The 17,783-nt window shown below is 44.0% G+C and overlaps 3 protein-coding genes and 1 long non-coding RNA gene across 6 annotated transcripts; 2 read left to right on the top strand and 2 right to left on the bottom strand.

The window, feature by feature from the left end:
• Positions 1-151: 151 nt before the first annotated feature.
• Positions 152-1,518, top strand: LOC105416626 (uncharacterized). The gene is made up of 3 exons (XR_964645.2): positions 152-612; positions 732-799; positions 896-1,518. It is a non-coding gene; the product is annotated as an uncharacterized lncRNA (long non-coding RNA).
• A 2,348-nt stretch (positions 1,519-3,866) lies between these two features.
• On the top strand, positions 3,867-9,174 carry zufsp (zinc finger containing ubiquitin peptidase 1). 3 transcript variants are annotated; one of them, XM_029838549.1, is made up of 11 exons: positions 3,867-4,012; positions 4,519-4,936; positions 5,058-5,201; positions 5,535-5,645; positions 6,556-6,665; positions 7,307-7,475; positions 7,643-7,831; positions 8,150-8,315; positions 8,480-8,628; positions 8,740-8,960; positions 9,049-9,174. In XM_029838549.1, the coding sequence occupies exons 1-11, from the start codon at positions 4,001-4,003 to the stop codon at positions 9,094-9,096; spliced, it is 1,737 nt and encodes a 578-aa protein (XP_029694409.1). In that variant the 5' UTR covers positions 3,867-4,000; the 3' UTR covers positions 9,097-9,174. The 3 variants fall into 3 exon arrangements, with proteins under 3 accessions (XP_029694409.1, XP_029694408.1, XP_029694410.1); XM_029838548.1 differs by having other exon boundaries at positions 8,477-8,628; XM_029838550.1 differs by having other exon boundaries at positions 3,877-4,003; positions 8,477-8,628.
• Positions 9,175-9,302: 128 nt separating this feature from the next.
• rwdd1 (RWD domain containing 1) lies at positions 9,303-11,798 on the bottom strand. Its single transcript, XM_003965724.3, has 7 exons — positions 11,597-11,798; positions 11,248-11,313; positions 11,027-11,157; positions 10,437-10,580; positions 10,229-10,361; positions 9,909-9,971; positions 9,303-9,767 (listed from the first exon to the last, which is right to left on the bottom strand). The coding sequence occupies exons 1-7, from the start codon at positions 11,667-11,669 to the stop codon at positions 9,655-9,657; spliced, it is 723 nt and encodes a 240-aa protein (XP_003965773.2). The 5' UTR covers positions 11,670-11,798; the 3' UTR covers positions 9,303-9,654.
• A 3,233-nt stretch (positions 11,799-15,031) lies between these two features.
• Positions 15,032-17,349, bottom strand: LOC101069048 (calcium homeostasis modulator protein 5-like). The gene is made up of 2 exons (XM_003965738.3): positions 16,499-17,349; positions 15,032-15,852 (listed from the first exon to the last, which is right to left on the bottom strand). The coding sequence occupies exons 1-2, from the start codon at positions 17,039-17,041 to the stop codon at positions 15,463-15,465; spliced, it is 933 nt and encodes a 310-aa protein (XP_003965787.2). The 5' UTR covers positions 17,042-17,349; the 3' UTR covers positions 15,032-15,462.
• Positions 17,350-17,783: the final 434 nt, after the last annotated feature.

The raw sequence follows: 17,783 nt of genomic DNA, 5'->3' as shown, positions 1-17,783 counted from the left end.
ATCAAACAGCCTTCGAAAGACTTTGAGTTGTGCTGTGATGGTTACAACCTAAGCTGAAAGAGAGAGCAGCTGTTGTCTCCAGGAACAGAGAAAACTTTGTTGGAATCATTTCAACATTCCTCCTGTTTGTTACTGACCCATTTGTCTTCTGACAGAGGATTTCTGGGGATAGAACCCACAACCTCCTTGATGCAGCAGAGTTTATCCCTCCCCCACAGCCCTGGAGAATCCATTAATCCATCCATCTCATTTCAACATCTGCTTACTTCCACTAAATAATAATCAAACTATCAACTGGGATCGTTTGTGGGAATGTTCTCTGGTTTTCTCCCAGAGTCCAAATACTTGAGTGTGAAGTTGATGAGTGAACAAAACCTCATGGAATAATCAACCAATAAGAAGTCGCTGAGCATAAAAATATTCTCTCCTCAGATCAGTTGAACAAGGCACACCTAAAATGTCAACAGAATTTTGAGGGTTTTTAGGGTGAAGACATTCACCTCTGTAAGGTTAACCGCTCCCACTCCACTGCGCATGTGTGTGCGTGCATGTGTCTACGGTATATATTAGACTGGTAGGTCAGTGTGAGATGAACCAATGAAGGTGCTGAAGGTGAGTTCACACCTGAACCTCCTCTTCTTCCTCTCTGGGCTGTCTTTGGATTCATCTTCTGTGACCTGGGACTGATTCAGCTGTCTGTCTGTCCGTCCGTCCGTCCGTCCGTCCTGAAGAACCATGAAGCTTGTCATCGTCCTCCTCTTGTTGAGTGCCGTGTGCCTGACGTCCAGTCTGCCTCTGGGTGAGACCAGCAGAGCTGCTGAATGAAGGTTCTCCAGTGTTGACGTTGTCTTTAGCTTTGATCTCGTGAACGGTTGTCTCCTGTTGTTGTGTACAGCAGAGGAAGTCAGCACCAGCGGACAGGAAGTTGTTGGGATCGATGGTGAATTGGATCAAGCCATTGATGAAGGTCCAGGGATGCTGAAACCAGATACGTCAGAGTCTCACCTGTCATACAACTTCTTTAATACATCTCAGAGACGTTTGTTGGCCTGAGGAGCACATTTGAAAACCAAAAACAGGAGAGAACGGGCGACACTGAGCCGCCTGACTACTGTCCTCAGAGAATATCATCACACAGGTTCATATATTTAGATCCTTTAGGCTGAAGTTACAAAGCAGTGATGACAGATTCAGCAAGGAACATCAGAAAACTGTGTTTATCAGAAGAAAATGTCCATGAGGGGACAAAAGGGGAGATGGTGATGGTGATGAAGATGAGGAGGAGGAGGATGGAGTGGAGTGGAGCAACTCTGCTTTGATAGTTCAACTATCTGATGATTTGTCAGTCGGACAAACAAATGAAACTCAACTCTCACCTTTGACCGTGTGTTTCAGCGTGTCGTCACGCCTGTTGAAACTACAACTCAGCCGAGCGTCATCTACAAGTGAAACTCTTGTCTCTGTTTCCATGGTGATGACATGTTTGATTGGCCACATTAAATAAACAGTTGCATCACTCTCTTGTTCTTTTCTCCTCAAACCTTCGTGTACACACTATTCTTGTTGACTGACAGCATCTCTGTACGTCTGATCAGCCTTCCAGAACCCTCCTCACCAATGCCATGGTCCAATCTTAGACCCCCTCACAACTACACTGCTTAGGGAGATCGTCCCGTCCATCAGCACATCTCAGTTAGACATGATCAGTCTGTCTCTAGTATCAGGTTTGTACAACAATAGCGGTATTTAAACCATCAATATAAAAACCTACTATTGATGCAGAAGCGTTAGCTACCATAGGCTAATCTCCAACCTTCCCTTTTCATCTCAGAGCCTCGAGGTAAGTGGTTGCCAGGCAGTGATGCAACTAGCTTTACAGCCCATCATGGTACAGAAACAGCTCTTGTGAAAGCACATTGGTTTGTCTTCTGTTAACAAAACAACTCAGTAATGTCAATGTCAATAATGGGCCAAGGTCACAGGTCCTGACAATCACTGCCAGGGGCCCAGTAAGCTGCTATAAGTAATCTTATATCTATAGTTGACTGGAGTTTTGGTTGGAAGTCTTACTTTGGATGTTTCATTTTAAGGGTTTTTACCTGCTCTCTGCTTTGTGTAGCTGGCTTTGTTCATACAGAGACAAGCAATAAGATCATTAGACCACTATGGCACATCAAAAACATGTTGCTTGGCTTTTATGGACAGAAAAGAGTGGCTGTCTTTCAAAATGGCTGCTGGTTGTGAAACTCTCTCACTAATATTGAATGTTTGTGCTAATCCTCAGTAAACACTGTGGTGTTCAGAGGTTATGGTATAGTAAACGGAGGGTTTCTAGGGAATGAATGTCATTCTGCAACTGGCAACACCCACTGGTGTTCTGATGCAAACAGAGTCCTACTGACCTACTTTGTGAACTCAATAAGAAAAGACTTACGGTATTCCAAACACGAAGAGTTCTCAATGCTAATGGCAGCTAGGTGTAATATCAAGTGGAAGGTGGATAAATGATTCAATTCCAGCAACCTTGACCAGAAACAACCCATGCCAGGATTTTTTAATAGATCTATGAAGCCACGGGGACCCATTAAATTAAATAACTGTTAAGTTTTAATGGTGTCAGAAATTCAGTTTAGGAACTATACCGCCACCTGCTGGATGAATGATAGAAAACAATAATAATTACATTATTTATGACTGGGAACCTGCCCTTCTCTTGACATTTTTTGGTTTGAAGGGTCCATATGATTACAGAGTCATCTATTTGTACTTGGAATTATGGGGTCCAATTTACTATGTGGCAGAAAAACTTGAAACCCTTTTAGGGAGAAGAAGAAACCTGAAGGAGATCCACAGATGAGGGATCCATCTCCCTGGGATGGACAGACCTAGTAGAGGTATTAGTCATGGTAGTTGATGCCATATGTACAGAGAACATCAACATTAACATTAGTAAAACATACAGTGTATGAAAATAAGTCCGGGGGCCCAGGGGCATCTTCAGGTGTCCTCATGTGGAGCCCACCCATCATTCAGGTCTCGATGGATCATATCCAGGATCAGTGAAACTATAAAAAGAAAAGCAAGACAGTCTCCAGCAGTAACATGAGCCTGACCAAAAAGTCTCTTTTAAATGACATGTTGTTTTATGTTTTAATGACACTGAGTCTGCCTCTTGGATCCAAACTGGGAGCTGTTTCCAGAGAACTGGGGCTTGGTAGCTGAAGGCGCTGCCCCCTGTACTACCTCTAGAAACCCTGAGAACTGCAAGTAAACCTGTGTTTGGAGAGCGCAGCACTCTGATTGGATGATCAGGAGTTATAAGGTCATTTAAGAGGGTGAAGACCAAGATCATCCTCATATGTGAGTAGGAGGATTTTAAAATCGACTCTATTTTAACAGGAAGCCAGTGTACAGAAGCCAAGGCTGGACTATTGTGGTCTCTGTTCCTGGTTCTAGTCAGCACCTGAGCAGCTGCATTCTAAACCAGCTGTAGAGACTTTAAGGACTTGTTCAGGCAGACAGATAAAAAGTAAATTACAATAATTACAACAGAGAAAGAATAGATTGGTAGAAATACTTTTATGATATATATCATCTGCATACAATGTTCTTTTCTTGCCATACATTTTACTCTTCAAATGTTTATTCTGTCTTCTTTAGAATACCAAATGATTAATGTTCACAACAACACCCCCCTCTCTGAGATGTACCTTTTATTTTTATGTATAAATGTAGCCCATCCTATACATTTTGGATCATGTCATCCTGCTTTTATGAGGTGTTTCCATCTGTGTCCGTCAGTCGTATCTGCATGGTTCCGCTGAACGTTCCGCGCCCCAGTTTTTAGATTGTGTGTGGTGGCGCACACTCCGACCAGAGGGGGCGCCAGCGGGACCAAGGTGACCAGGCCGGATATGAGAAGAAGATGAACAGCAGCTGTCGGTGGACGCGGGGAAGCCAAATAATGTTCAAGTGTCTCTGCATTTTAAAACTTTAATTTATGGTGAGCATGGTGAGTAAAGCCTTATTAAGATACATGTAAGTTGTCTGTTCAGTGTTTGGTACCAATGTGTTATTGATGTAGTTAAAATTCCTGCACATATTCATTTATATTCGAGATGTTCACTTTCTGGTTTCAACTTCTATTTGAATCTATTTGGACCATAAAAACCATCAAAACTGGGCCAGAATCCCCGGACAATCCCACATAGACAGATAGAACACCCGAACTTCACAGAGAAAGGTGCAAGCTTTGGGTACTTTCTAAGAATGCGTTAGAATCAAGAGACTGAATCATCAAACACATTATTATTATACTGTATGTTCAAAATGATTGAATTCTCATTAAAAACACACATCTAGGGATAAGTGTTGAAGGTAATTATTACCTTGTATCACGATGTCATTTTCAGGTATTGGCAGTGGCCTTGTGGCATTTAGTGCTTTTTGATAAGTCATAGTTGCTCAATAATATAATATCTTTATGCTGCTAAATAAAGATTCCTTTTATGTCTGCAGGCAGCAGCCACGCTGGCCTGTGAGATCTGTGGGGAGGAGTTGCTGCCAGACGAGATGAAAACACATTTTCTGCTCAAGCACATTGAAAATGACATGGACTGCCCGCTGTGCTCCTTGTCTGCTGTCACCTTCGATGAGCTGTGCTTTCACATCAGTGCAGCACATCCAGACAACAGTCCAGTCGCTCCGCCTGGCCGCCTGCTTTCACCTGACTATGAAGCTGCTAAAAACGGGTCTGACTGCAGCTCCGGGACCGCTGGTGAAACAAAGGAAGATCCGGACGGACCGAGTTCAGCTGGGGAACCTGCACTTGTCACCTCAGCACTGAAAACACAGAACACTGAAGCAAGACGGACGTTTGGCAGAGAACGTCCTGAAGATGATTCTGAAACAGTGGAACCTCCGTCTTTACCAAGAGGTCACTCAAGTTGCCCCCCCCCCCCCTAAAAAATCTATGACAGCTTATTTGTCAACAATGTGAAGAATTTGATCTTTTAAAAATGTTGAGTTTTACTGATATGGTGTCTCTTGTGTCTCAGACAAACTGGTGAAACTGGCCTGTCCGATGTGTTCACTGGTCTGCAGCAGTTATCCCATTCTGCAGGAACACGTTGAGTTACATCTCCAAGAACAGCCCCAAGGTTCCGGTTCCTGTCATTGTGCTCCCTCGCTGTCACCATCAGGCAAGCTTGCTGCATGTCAGTCATAAAACAAACCTCAGTCCTGAAGACTAGAGGCCACAGCAGTCACAGTGGAGGAGTGCTGCATCATCAGCTATGGCTGAATTGAGAAAATTCAAAGATGGCAACAGAAATAATTCATTTTGGCCTCATTAAAGGAGCATTCTGTGCCTCTCTTACTCGGTGGCCCGGCAGCCTCTGGGGCTCTCAGGTGTTGCCACGCCCATTGTGTGGCCATTGTTTTGCCCTGTATTCTCCCAGTTCAGCTTGTTTTAGCCACCTCTGTGTTCTTGCTGGACATGTCGAGCTGAGACTTGTTTTGTCTCTCTGTCCTAGGAGAGACAAGGTTGGACTGCCCCATGTGCTCGCTGGTCTGCAGCGACAGCTTCTCTCTGCAGGAACATGTGGAACTGCATTTAGACCAAGAAGCAGCCATGAACTCCTCAGGTACATCAATCCTAGTGCAGAGTAGTAGAGTGTAGAGTCTTTGAAATAAAAAAGGACATTGAAGAACATGTCATTCAACCCTCTGGTTGCTACAACATAGAGCATCAACATTTTCTCCTCGGATTAAAAACCTGAAGTAACAATTTAAATCATTTTGTTGCTAAGAAAAAACAGTTGTTAGAAAGTTGTTATCTTCAAAATAGAACTGCAGTTGTGTTCTTTGAGGTCCACACAAGCAGACAGGGTGCGTACGTATTCAGCCCGCTTTACGTTGAAACCCCTGGAAGATTCTAGCGCCACCACCTGGCTTCAGAGTGCACCTGCGTGTACTTCAGTCATTAGTCAGAACATTAGTGCAGAGACAGCATCGTGAAGATGGAGGACCACGCCAGACAGGTAACTGCTAACGCTGTGGAGACGTTTACAGCCGGGTTAGGTTCCAAAACCTATCCGGAGCTTTAATCTGCTCACAGAGGACAGTTTGGTCCATCATTAGGAAATGTCCGATCCCCTGGACAGACGGGTGGAAACACAATGAGATCATGAATCAGAAGAGCCAGGAGGCTTCAGGGGTGACTGGAGGAGCTGCAGAGATCCACAGATCAACATGCAGTCCTCACATCTAGCTTGTATGGAAGAATAGCAAGAAGGACTTAAGATGTTCTGCTTGTTGTTCTCCCCATGTAGACGGTGCTGTGGTCCAATGAGAACAGAATGGAACTTTCTGTTCTACATGCAAATTAAAAGGCTTTTTGTTGTATGCAAATATAAATGTAAATATCAGTATAGATGAAGCAAAACAGGGCTATGAACAGTTGGGCAGGTGATGGGTGAAGGTCGGAGCTCCTGTCCTGATTACGATGGTACAGGTATTGAGGAAGTGTTGACGTCTGAAGGATGATCTGTGCAGGGAGCCGCGGGCTCGATCTGGAGCTGGCCAGACAGCTTCAAGAGGAGGAGAATCAGAGGAGGAGACGGGAGGAGACCAAGCAGGAGAAAGAGGAATTCAAGAAGCTACAGGTGCTCCCAACTGCATAAATGTTGGCTAACGCAAGCTCTGAGATAAAAGTGCCATGTCACGCTTTTGTAGAGGACAGTCAGAGGCCTGCAGAAGACTTTGGCCCGTGCTTATTTTACTTGGTGCAGCATGTTCATGCAGAGCCATAACTTTATCACGAGTGCTCCATCAGCATATGTGGCACAAGGTCAGAGGTCAAGGGCCGCCACTGTTGCAGCTCACACTCAATTTCCTGCTCTGTGCAGGTTTGAGTTCAACAACTGTTTGTCCAGTGAGAAATGTCCTGAGGTAAAACTGCTCAGGAAGGAGCAGGTGTGGTTTCCACAATCTCAGATGTCCTCTGCTCACAGACACACGATCACCAAGTTATCATATTTACACATCAAGTTTGCATTCAGGAAGCAGAAGTGATCATGGAGAATTAGTTGAGTTGATCTCCCCATCACAATAAGAACTCTACTCTATCACGCTACCCTTAAAAACGACTCCTCCCAGCAACCAGCAACACATTCCTACTGGTGCTTCACAGGTACAATGAGCTTCAGCCAACATCTTCTGTTCTCTCCACGTACTTGTGTTCCTTCCATCAGACGTGTTCCACTGTCCGTCCTAGTGACGTGTCCATCTTGTTGGATGTGCCCAGAGGCAGTTTGGTGTGGATGGCAGTGGGGGCTACTGCAGACAGATGGAGAGGGCCATGGAGAGAGCCGTGACCAAGGGGCTCATGTCCCCTGTGGAGTTTCACTGCAAGAAGGCTGAGATGATGGAGACTCTGGCTTCAGGGGTTGACGATGGCACAACCAGAACCTCCAGTAAGTTGCTTCCTGTCCTTCAGCAGCATATGCAGCCATGTGGAGAAACCAAAGGTAGCTCGTTGCTAGGTAGTGAGTTGTAAACATTGTTGTTCCAGTTTGTCCATATGACATGTAGAAGAGTTGTTAACGTGCCTCTCTGCGTCCCGGCTGTCACTTGTGTGCAGGTGTGGTCAGAGCGCTGCATGAATATTACCAGACGCAGGACGCAGACTGTGTCCATGTTTGGCTGAGTGCAGACACTGACCACTTTTGCTCCTCTGTGGGGGACAAAGGGTGGGGCTGTGGATACAGGAACTTCCAGATGCTTCTCTCCTCTCTACACAGACTGGAGACATATGCTGCCATCTTACAGGGTACCTTCTGCTCTCAACTCTTAACCTTTGACCTTGTTTTATCAGGGTAAAGTTGGGGTTTCTTCTCGACACATCCGGTTTTTAATAACTGACCAAAATCACAATCACAGAAAGCTTCTTTAGATCTTTTGGGATGTCCCTCTCAGAGACACATGATGGAAATACTATCAGCAATTATGTCACATTACTGTTTTTAATGGGAAGTTGAAATGGAACCCTTCATGTCATTTACATTCTGCTTTAAATATTGAATTAGTTTGGGTCATTATCAGTCATTCAGGCCCTTTCGTCGATGGTTTTGATGTCCTCCTCCCTCAGAGAAGACGGTACCAAGCATCCCTCAGCTGCAGAGGATGATTGAAGGTGCCTGGAAAGAAGGGCTGGATCCACAGGGTGCATCCCACTTTAACCAGCGCCTGCTGGGCACACGAGCCTGGGTCGGAGCCACAGAGATCTTCAGCCTGCTCACCTTTCTGGGAATCAGGTGAGCAGCTGGTTTTCCCTTTCAACGGGCCCGAGTGTGTGCACGTGTACACTCTTCACACCGTTTATTCTTTCCTCCCTCTTCTCTGCACTCTAAACAAAGATTCTAGCAAAAATATTTGCACTAGACTCGAATAATCTGACTGTGCCGTCTGTCTTCAGCAGCCGCATCATTGACTTCCACCGGCCGACAGGACCCGCTGACACCCACCCTCTGCTGTTCGACTGGGTCAGGCAGTATTTCAGCAGCAGCACCAAGCTGCCTCCCCGACTCACCAGCACCTCCTTGCCACCACTTTATCTGCAGCACCACGGTACAGTTGCAACAGTTAAATCTCTTAATGCAGCTACTGTGAAAAAGGGGGCAGAAATGAATGAAACGGCAGCAGGAGTCTAAATATCTGGGAATATCTGTCGTCCTGCAGGTCACAGCTGCTCCATCGTGGGTTTGGAGCAGAAGAGAAATGGGAAACTGTGTCTCCTGGTTCTGGATCCGGCCTCCTCTGTGTCAGATACCCAGAGGTTACTGAGCAGAAGCACCGCGGCCACAGCCGTCCGCAGCATCAGGAAATTCCCTGGCAGCCTGAAGCACAAACAGTATCAGGTGGTGGTCTCTCAGGATGTTCTGTCAGCCCAGGAGAGGCAGGTGAGGCGGCTCAGCTTCACTCATCGATGAGCCAAGAAAAAACCTTCATGGGGATTTAACACTCCTAATACCTGTTGTCATTTCACAGATGAAGATCAGCAACTCAAAGATTTTATGTGCTGAAAAGATTCCATGAAGGGGAAAATTCATCGTCATTTTTCTACTTATTGAACTATTTATTGAAATAAAATTCTGTCTTTTTCGTATTTTAAAACAACCCTGATGTGCTCATTTGGGTTGGTGTGATACAGTAACTCATATTTAGAAGCTGGGGTGGAGATGAGCTCCAGATCAAAGCAGGTTCAGCGGTTTGGCTGGAGGACAGGTGAATCAAGTACGAAGTCATTTGAATCAGGCTGCAGCTTTAAAACAATATCTTATAAAAACAAAGAGGCTACATTTAAAGTCCAGTTTATTCTTTACTGGTTTGTCGTGGATGTTTCCAGTTGGTAAATTTGAGCATCAACTGAAAGAAGACAAAATTTTGCATCCCTGCTGACGGGTTGGTAACTGATTAAATGATTGGTTAATCAACTGGTTCAATGTAATGTAGTGCTGCCTTTCAAATGTTAATGAGACTCCCAATACTGGACTAAATGCTCTGACATACAGACGTTCACGACTCTTCTCCCTCCGTGATAAAGCGTATCTTCTTCAAAAGATGAGTCCACAAAAGAGCAGGTCCGGTCCTGTTTCAGTCCTCATCACTGCCCATTTCTAAAGGGTCAAAATCTGGGTCGTCCTCATCTAAATCCAAGTCCTCAATGTCCTGGAAGAGCGATTCATCCACCTCCACGTTGTTTCCAGCTGCAGAAGAAGAAAGAAGAAAACAAGTGCTGGTCAGAGAGATGTCAGTCCTCAAACCCCAGCACAGGCTGAAAATGCTCGTTTAAGAGCAGGCCGCTGCTACCTCAGTATTTCTGTTTTAGCGTATTAGGTCTGAATTACCTTCCTCCAGGAACTGAATATCGGACGTGTCCAGGTTGCGGTCCGTCTCAAAAAGTTGTTTACCTGGCAGGGGAGAGATGCAGCGGATCAAAGATTTGGAGAAATGTTGCAGCAACACAGAAAAAGTCTCATTTAACGAGCTGTTAACGTCGCCTTCAATTAATGAGGGACCAATTACATAGCATCTGACCCCATCAGGTGGAAACAAACCTCAGAATGGTGACAAGAACACTGTTGTCTTCTCTTTTGATTGATTAAAATGTTGCTTGTCTGACATCAGATGGTCTAAAGACACACTCTGATAAAATACCATTTCTCACCGGTGAGTTTGAACTTGCTTCCCTGCTCCTCCTCCTTCTGTTTTCTTCTCCTCAGGTCGGTCATTTCCAGGTCAAATGTTGCTTTCCAGGCCAGGAAGTTCTCGATGGTGACCACCGTTCCCTGGAACGCCACCTGCACAGAACATGGCTGCTGTGTTTCTGCGCCGTCGCCTGTCTGACTTATCACTATGGTGCGTATTTTACCCACCTTCTCTGCTTCCTCTGCTTCTTTTTCTTTCCGTTGTTTCTCTTCCTCTATCCTGTTTTTCGTCATATCGACAATTTCATTGAGCTTTTCCTGAACAGCCGTCACCAAGGTGAAAATCATCACCATTCCAAGGTTTTCTTCTACCTGCAGGGATCAGACCAAACAATCATGTTCAGACATAAACAACAAACTGAAACGACACCTTGTTCAGGTGGTTCTTGGGCATTTTCATCATTCTAATAAGAGCTTTCGGCTTTAACAAGTGAATCTAGATTAAATCATTTGCATAATTTTTCAGATGATCATTTTTAACACTCTGAACTCGTGTGCAGCACTGAGGAACAACTCTAAGCATCTTATTGATGCTTTGGATGAGAAGTTTGAGCTGTTTACAGACGCTACAGACGGGAGTTTGTGGTTCACAACAACAGGAACACGCATGTGGAGTTTTTCCAACTAACTCAAACATATTGACAATGACCAATAAAATATGACTTAATAAAATATGGTATGTAAAATGAACTGTCTTCCTAAAAACAGAGCTAGATTAGTCTAAAGGTGGGAATGAAGCTGATCTCCTGTGGACTGACCTGCTGCTGCAGTAAGGTGAGGATGTCCTCAGCATCTCTGTCCTCCAGGTTCTCCTGTGAGTGGATCTCCCACAGCGGAGGCTCGTCTGGGTATTTCTCAACATATGTGAACTTAATTGTTGCTTCTACAGCTGGGAGGAGAACATAAAGACCTCGTTCTATGAAGGGTTCCTGTTGTCTACAGCTTTGGCTTCATAAAGTTAATGTATCAGGAGACTCACTTTCACCATTATCTCCAGGATCTGATGTCACTGTGATAGTGAAGCTTGTGGGTTCGTCTGAAAGAACTGCGTACGGACACATGGACACAGAGAGAGAGAGACAAACAGTGAGAGAGAACGTCATCTCTAGAATTAAAAAGTAAATGAATGTAAAGCTACATGTCAAACAGTCATTATCAATGGGTTAATACAATTCCAAATTCAAGTCACCACTTCAGGCCGTTCAGACACATAAAATGCAACTCATAATCCTCAACTTTTATTTGTACACAACTGTGTTCAACAGCGTTTTCTTTGAGCTACATTAGCCGAGGCTAGTCTGCTGTCACTAAATTGATGAAATTCAAACCTGTAAATGACTCAGGGTATATGGACTCTATAGCTTCTAGCTCATTTCTTTGTTCTTCGGCGTAGTCCGTCATTGTTTTATAACTGCGGGTTAACTAGAAACTAGAAAAGTCATCCCCACTTCACTTTAGCTAACACATTGGGTTGTGCTGTGCTGCGTGTTGCGTGTAGGAAGATGCTCGATTATTCAGCCAGTTGACACTTTGGTCTGACACTTTGGTGCATTCAGGCGCTGCCAGATATGTTGGTTAAAGAATAAGACGGTGGAATTCTCTCATAAGATTAACAGTTGGTTACATCAGGAACATTTTACGAGCTTTCAACCCGTGCGTCTATGATATCCTGCTTGTGTAGATATTAAAAAAAACATTGACAGAGATACATCTTTACAGATATACGTCACTACTAGTCATACGTGATTATACGTCTAGGCATTCGTTTATTACCCTTACATTGATATAGCGTTTTTTTTATTCTATAGGTATTTAACGAGTTCCAAATTAGATTAAAAATATCCATTTGGTATTTAATGCTTAACAATTTCTGCACTTTTCAAATATGCCCCCTCTGAATAAAAAGTACGTGAACACACCATGCAGTCTTCAGAGTTGTCATGAGGCTGCAGTGCTAATTTTAAATTCGGGGGAGTACGCCAGTACCAAATTGATCCCCATTGTACACCCATTATACACATGTAATCACATATATTGGCGAATGAGTAATGTTTACTTTATTGTGAATTTCGTCACAATCAGCTTCTTTTTTCTGATATGGATTGCTTTGGTCTACCTACGGTGGCCGAGAAAGTGAGCGAAAGCACGCGCTTTTTATACCAATGGCATAGTATAAAGCTCTTTAGAAACTGGCACATAGAGGAAGTTATTCTTGTATTGCAGTTTTGGTTTGAAAAAATTAAAAATCTAATGCAAACCAAAATCAACTGGAAGTCGTTTAGGTAAATAAGTGTTCACCTACAAAAAGATTATTTGTTGGTAATATTGAATAGTAGAGTTTAAAGTTGGAAATAACCAATTCATTTGTTGAAATAATCTTCATTTAAAAATTACCGACAACAAAATAGGAGCAAAGATAGAGAGACACTTAATTGGGTTTCATTGTCCTGGAAAGGTTTGTCAGAATCAGGGATAATGTTTTATTTTTTTAAATTTACTAATTTCTGCCTAATTGTGGAGTATGTCCAATTTTGAGCATGCTTCATAGATAAACAATGTCCATGCTAACAAAAGAGCCTTCTATTACAACTAACTATGAAAACAGACATGGTATTGCACATTAAGTCTTTATTAAAATTAGTTCATTGCAACTTGTACAACTGTTATGATGTGCAGTAATTCTCAAAACTGAGAATAAATATGAATATAAAAACAAACTATACACTGCTCAGAAAAATAAAGAAAACACGTGATCATGAGTCAGACTACTGCGATCACAGCCCATCCAGGAAGGAAGCAAAATCATAGTGAAACTGTTACATTTCCTTTTGCAACTGGGTCAAATGAAAGATGGTTGAGATTCAAATAAGGCAAGCACTACTGTAAGGTTGTTTTACAGGATGTGACCATACAAGGTTTCCCTTTCCAAATGGCAACATGAGGTAGAATCCGTAACCTCCCAACGCTGTATTCAGAGAGTGGAAGAGACACTAGGAGAGTAGCCAGTACACCAGTAAAGGTGACGTAGACCGTGAGAGGGCAACAACCCTGCTGCAGCTGCAGCAACTGCATGACTTGCATTCAGGTCAGCCTGTACACACAGTGGAAAATATTTACCCTCATATTGGGTTGCAATGATGGTCTGGGAGGCATATTATTAAAAGGCTGCACATATTGTGACACCCTCAGCCAGGTGTATCCTGGCTGTTGACATCTCCAGAATATATGCTGGTCCAGTAACATGCCTGCATGTCTGATGGGACAGGTTGCATTAGTGCCTGTGGAAAGGCATCCTCATACAGCCAGGTGTCAGAGCCACATATGCTCCCATTCTCCTTCAGGGAAAACCACTGTGTGTATCAGCAACAGCATGTTGAAGAGTCCCAGGTCTGATCTGGTGCATCATTAAAACTAAATATCCTGCATCAAAGGCCCAGCACTGCTGCACTGCTACAATCCTGCAGCAGACAAGAACAGGACATAAAAGCCCAGTGTTAGGAGTTCCCGAGTGTTTCCCTCTCCCCCTCCTCTTCTGTTTCTTGTCTGTCTTTCCCTTGTCTGTGTACTTCCAGCCTGCAGGGCTGCTTCCAGGTTCTCTCCTGTTGGGTGATCTACACACCTGGAACACATCTCCAGCTAATCACCCACACCTGCTTCCTTAAAAGCCTGATCCACTTGCCAGTTTACTTTTTAACCCCCTGTGGTACAGCCTGGTTCCTGAACCTCTGAACGCAAGTTTGTTTCATTATTCCTGTTTCCAGTTCTGAACTGATTGTTAGTCTCTCTCGCAGTTTGCCTTTTGGGCGCCTGTTCGCACCGCCCAGCCTGCTCCAGTTTGACCGTGTTTGTCTGCTTCCAGCCCCACTTGGTTTTGCCCTGAACCAACTTGCAGTAAATCATAATTCCACCCTCACCCAGTCGTTTTGGGGGCCTTGAGTCGTGTCTGCAGTGCCTAACACCCAGCAGGTGGTCTCCTCACTTCAGAGGTTTATAGTCGGTTGTTAGAGGAGAGGAAGCAACTCTGTGCTAAACACTGTTTATGTGCATGGTTCAGACTTTTCTAAAACTAGAGTTGCACTTTGCAATGTGATCAATAAACAGTCAACTAGACTATTTCATTCATGGAGAGCTGGAATGTGCATTTTAACTGTTCCTTATGTCTTGAGCAGTGTAATATACAATAGAGACAATGACATTTTAAAGGCGACAAGTCTGTTAATCCTGGTCTGAACGGAGTTCCTCAATGCAGGAACTCTATTTTAATTGGGAACAAATTTTTCAGGGACTAATGTAATTAGTTGAGGGAAGAGTCTTAACAGGACATTAGAATCTCGCAGTAGACAGACACCTGCCTGTTGGGCCTAAACGGGGCAGGTTCTGCTTGGCTGCAGGTCCACATCCAGAAGACAACAAACAGTTGGTGAGAGCGGGTGAAAGTGGCAAAACCTGCTTGTTGGGTGATTTTTGAAAAGGTTGACATTTGTGACGACCGTTTCAGCTTGTTTTCTGTCTCCCACTACACTGAGAATATTGGTGTCGTGTGCAGTGACTCCAACATTTCTGTGTAAAACTTCCCTAATTCAGCCACCACGCCTCTCCCTTTCTGTTTAACAAGTTGTCTTCTGCATTCTGTTTTTCTGCATTCAGAACCATAGTGCCGTTTCTATGCTGCCATTTTCCAGTGGAATGCAGCTGACGAGTCCATTTCATGGAAATACACTTAGTGTTTATAGTTTTTATCCCTAAATATAAGCACACTTTGGTAACATTTACCACTTTCGTTTAATTAAAAAAGATCAAGTCTTTCCTGATTGTCTTGTGCTTTTTTTTTTTTTTTTTTTGCATATTAATGAACAAAGTGAGTCACCTGTGTAGTTTAGGAAGAACATAAACCTCTTTTTCAACGCAGATTGTTAAACATTTACCTTTCAAAGGTCAAATAAGTTTCATTTTAGTACTGTAACTTTGTTAGTCTATACTTCAAGAAGATTGCCAGTGGGCTACAGTGAGCATATTTGCGTGCATGCCATGCCATGCCATGCACGGTGTCATAAAACACTGCTTCCAGCTTGGAGGGAGGAATTCCACCACACACCCAGGCTGAGGACATGCTTGTGATGAGTTGTGCTTTGACAAGGAGGCAGCCAAATGGAAGATTATCCGTCAGTATCCCTGGAGAGTCACATGACCTCATCTAACTCATTTCTATTCCATAGTCCGAATCCAAGACAGGACGCTTTTCTGGGTGGAACTCCCTGTCTGTCTTCTCCACATACCGCTGCAGGGTGCTGTAATACTGCTCACTCTGGGAAAAGGTGTAGTAGGCTGATATCTCCTCCCATGCCTTGTGGTTGGGGAACGGGAAGGGAGCAGCATTTTTATTCTCAAAGAAACTTTGCAGGTTTCTCTCAGCCAGCTTGTTGGCATATTCCACTGAGAAGGAGTCAAAGCGCTCTTTCTCCTTCTCCATGTAGCGCTTCCAGAACGTAAGCTGCAGATAACTGACTTTGGAGCGACAGTTTGTGCAACAGGTCCCCAGCAGTCCCACCAAAGCTGATAGGATGATAAGTGACCATCCCAGAATCTGCACACATACAATAATAGTGAGTCAGTGGAGAACCAGTGTGATTTATTGGTGCACTGCCTCTGAGCTTTCAATTCATTTCAAAGGCAGCTGCTTTTAAAAACTGAGGTCTGCACCACTTTTTTTTCAAAGGTGATTGTAATAAATGAAAACTCAATATCATTCAAATGCCATAAATATTATCATGTACCTAGGAAACACCAAATGTCGCTAATATCAGCCCATAAAGAGCATACAGAAATGGAAACGCAGTATGTAACAATATCAATAATGTTAAATGTCCCATCGTGAGTTAAGTCAAAGCTTGAAGCTGGTGTTTCTGGATATATTCTGTGTTCAGTTTGCAGGTCCTCCCCATGTCTGTGTGGATTCTCTCCATTCACTCCGGCTTTCCTCCACAGGTGAATTGCTGGCTGTAAATTGACCTTAGCTGTGAATGTGAGGGTGAATTGTTGTTTGTCTTGTTTGTTGTCACCCTGCGATGAGCCGGTGACTTACACCGGATGTGTTCTGTTCCCTACCAAAATGTGTCATGATAAAAAGTCCTATTCTCTCAGTATTCACGAAAGATGGTCAGAATTGAAAATTCAGTGCATGTCTTCTCTGGTTCACAAGAGAGAAACGTGTGTTTAAAGGTGTTTCATACCTGTGACTGGGCCCTGAACATCAGCAGCAGGTCCAAACGCTCATCATTGGACAGTTTGGAGCGGTCGCACGGCACGTGGGCCAGCTCCTCCCGACACTTCATGGTCTTGTTTTTGCAGAATAGATCCACCACCACATTATTATTGAGCCCACTCACAGCACACTCATAAAAGGTCCCGTTGAGCAGAGCCACACAGAGCCACATGATAGGAGCCACACAAGCACCAGTGAAGATGCTCATCAACACCCTCAGGCAGCCAAAACAGTTTCCACGGGGACAAAGTTTCATGGGATTGAGGCAACAGCCAGTGTAGAGCCTCCAGAGCCTGGTGCTGAAGAAGAGACCTAAAAACAGCAGAACTACAGCTGGGCCCAGTAAGAAAGTTATCCCATAGGCGAAGTTCTGGTTGAGGTTGCACGGGCACTGAAAAGAGACCATTGAGAAGATCCGTTCCCCTCCTATCGTCAGAAGTGCCATGAAACTGTAGCCAATTGTGGCTTTCTGGTTCATGAAGAAGCGCAGAACTGTCTGGAAGTTATCCATGGGCTCAGCCGGGTTGCTTCGGACACGCGTGACAAAGAGTCAACCAAAATAAAGAGGCAGTAAGACAGCGAAGACGTGTCTGTATAGCGCTTGTCATTTCCTGTGTACTTGTCTGCGCCCCTCCCTTTGTCTCTGTCTTTCTTCATGCTCCTCCTTAGTAAATCTGAAATTCCCTCCTCCCTTGAGCATGAGCTCAATATTCAATCTGCTGAGAAGTCTCTATGCTGCTGCTGCTGGCAGAGGAGACCCGGTCTCAGCTCCTCTCCCTGTTCATATCCACACATTTACATCCGTCCTCTTCTGCTCTCTGGTCTAACCCATATACAACAGTCTAGAAGGTTTAACTTCATGAAGCGCACCAGAAATGTTAGGTGTCATGTGTCCGTTCACACTGTGTAGCAGCAGATTATTAGTTTTTCTTTATACACGTGCAATAGTCCTGACTAACCGGTCCTGCAGATAATGAGCATTCTAGAGGGACAAAATCACGACAAAAGAAAGAATTCTGAAATGTGGAAGTAAAAACAATCTGTTGCAATGTTTTCATACAGAATAATCATCTTCTGTAGAGGCAGAGCTGTACCGGCAACACCAGCAGCCACTCAGTGAAGAAGTGTTTCTTTCTGTTCCATTCCCACAAGACTGGACAGGAAACTGAATCACTGACAACAGCAGTTTAAAATGAAAACCATCTGCTTCAACCTAAATGTTGCTGTTAGCAAACAGGCATGCAAATCTAAGA

Source organism: Takifugu rubripes, chromosome 7, assembly GCF_901000725.2.
Source record: "Takifugu rubripes chromosome 7, fTakRub1.2, whole genome shotgun sequence".
In the NCBI taxonomy this organism is placed as follows: Eukaryota; Metazoa; Chordata; class Actinopteri; order Tetraodontiformes; family Tetraodontidae; genus Takifugu; species Takifugu rubripes.
Note: the sequence above shows the minus strand (reverse complement) of the source record. Positions and strands in the feature narration are given on the sequence as shown.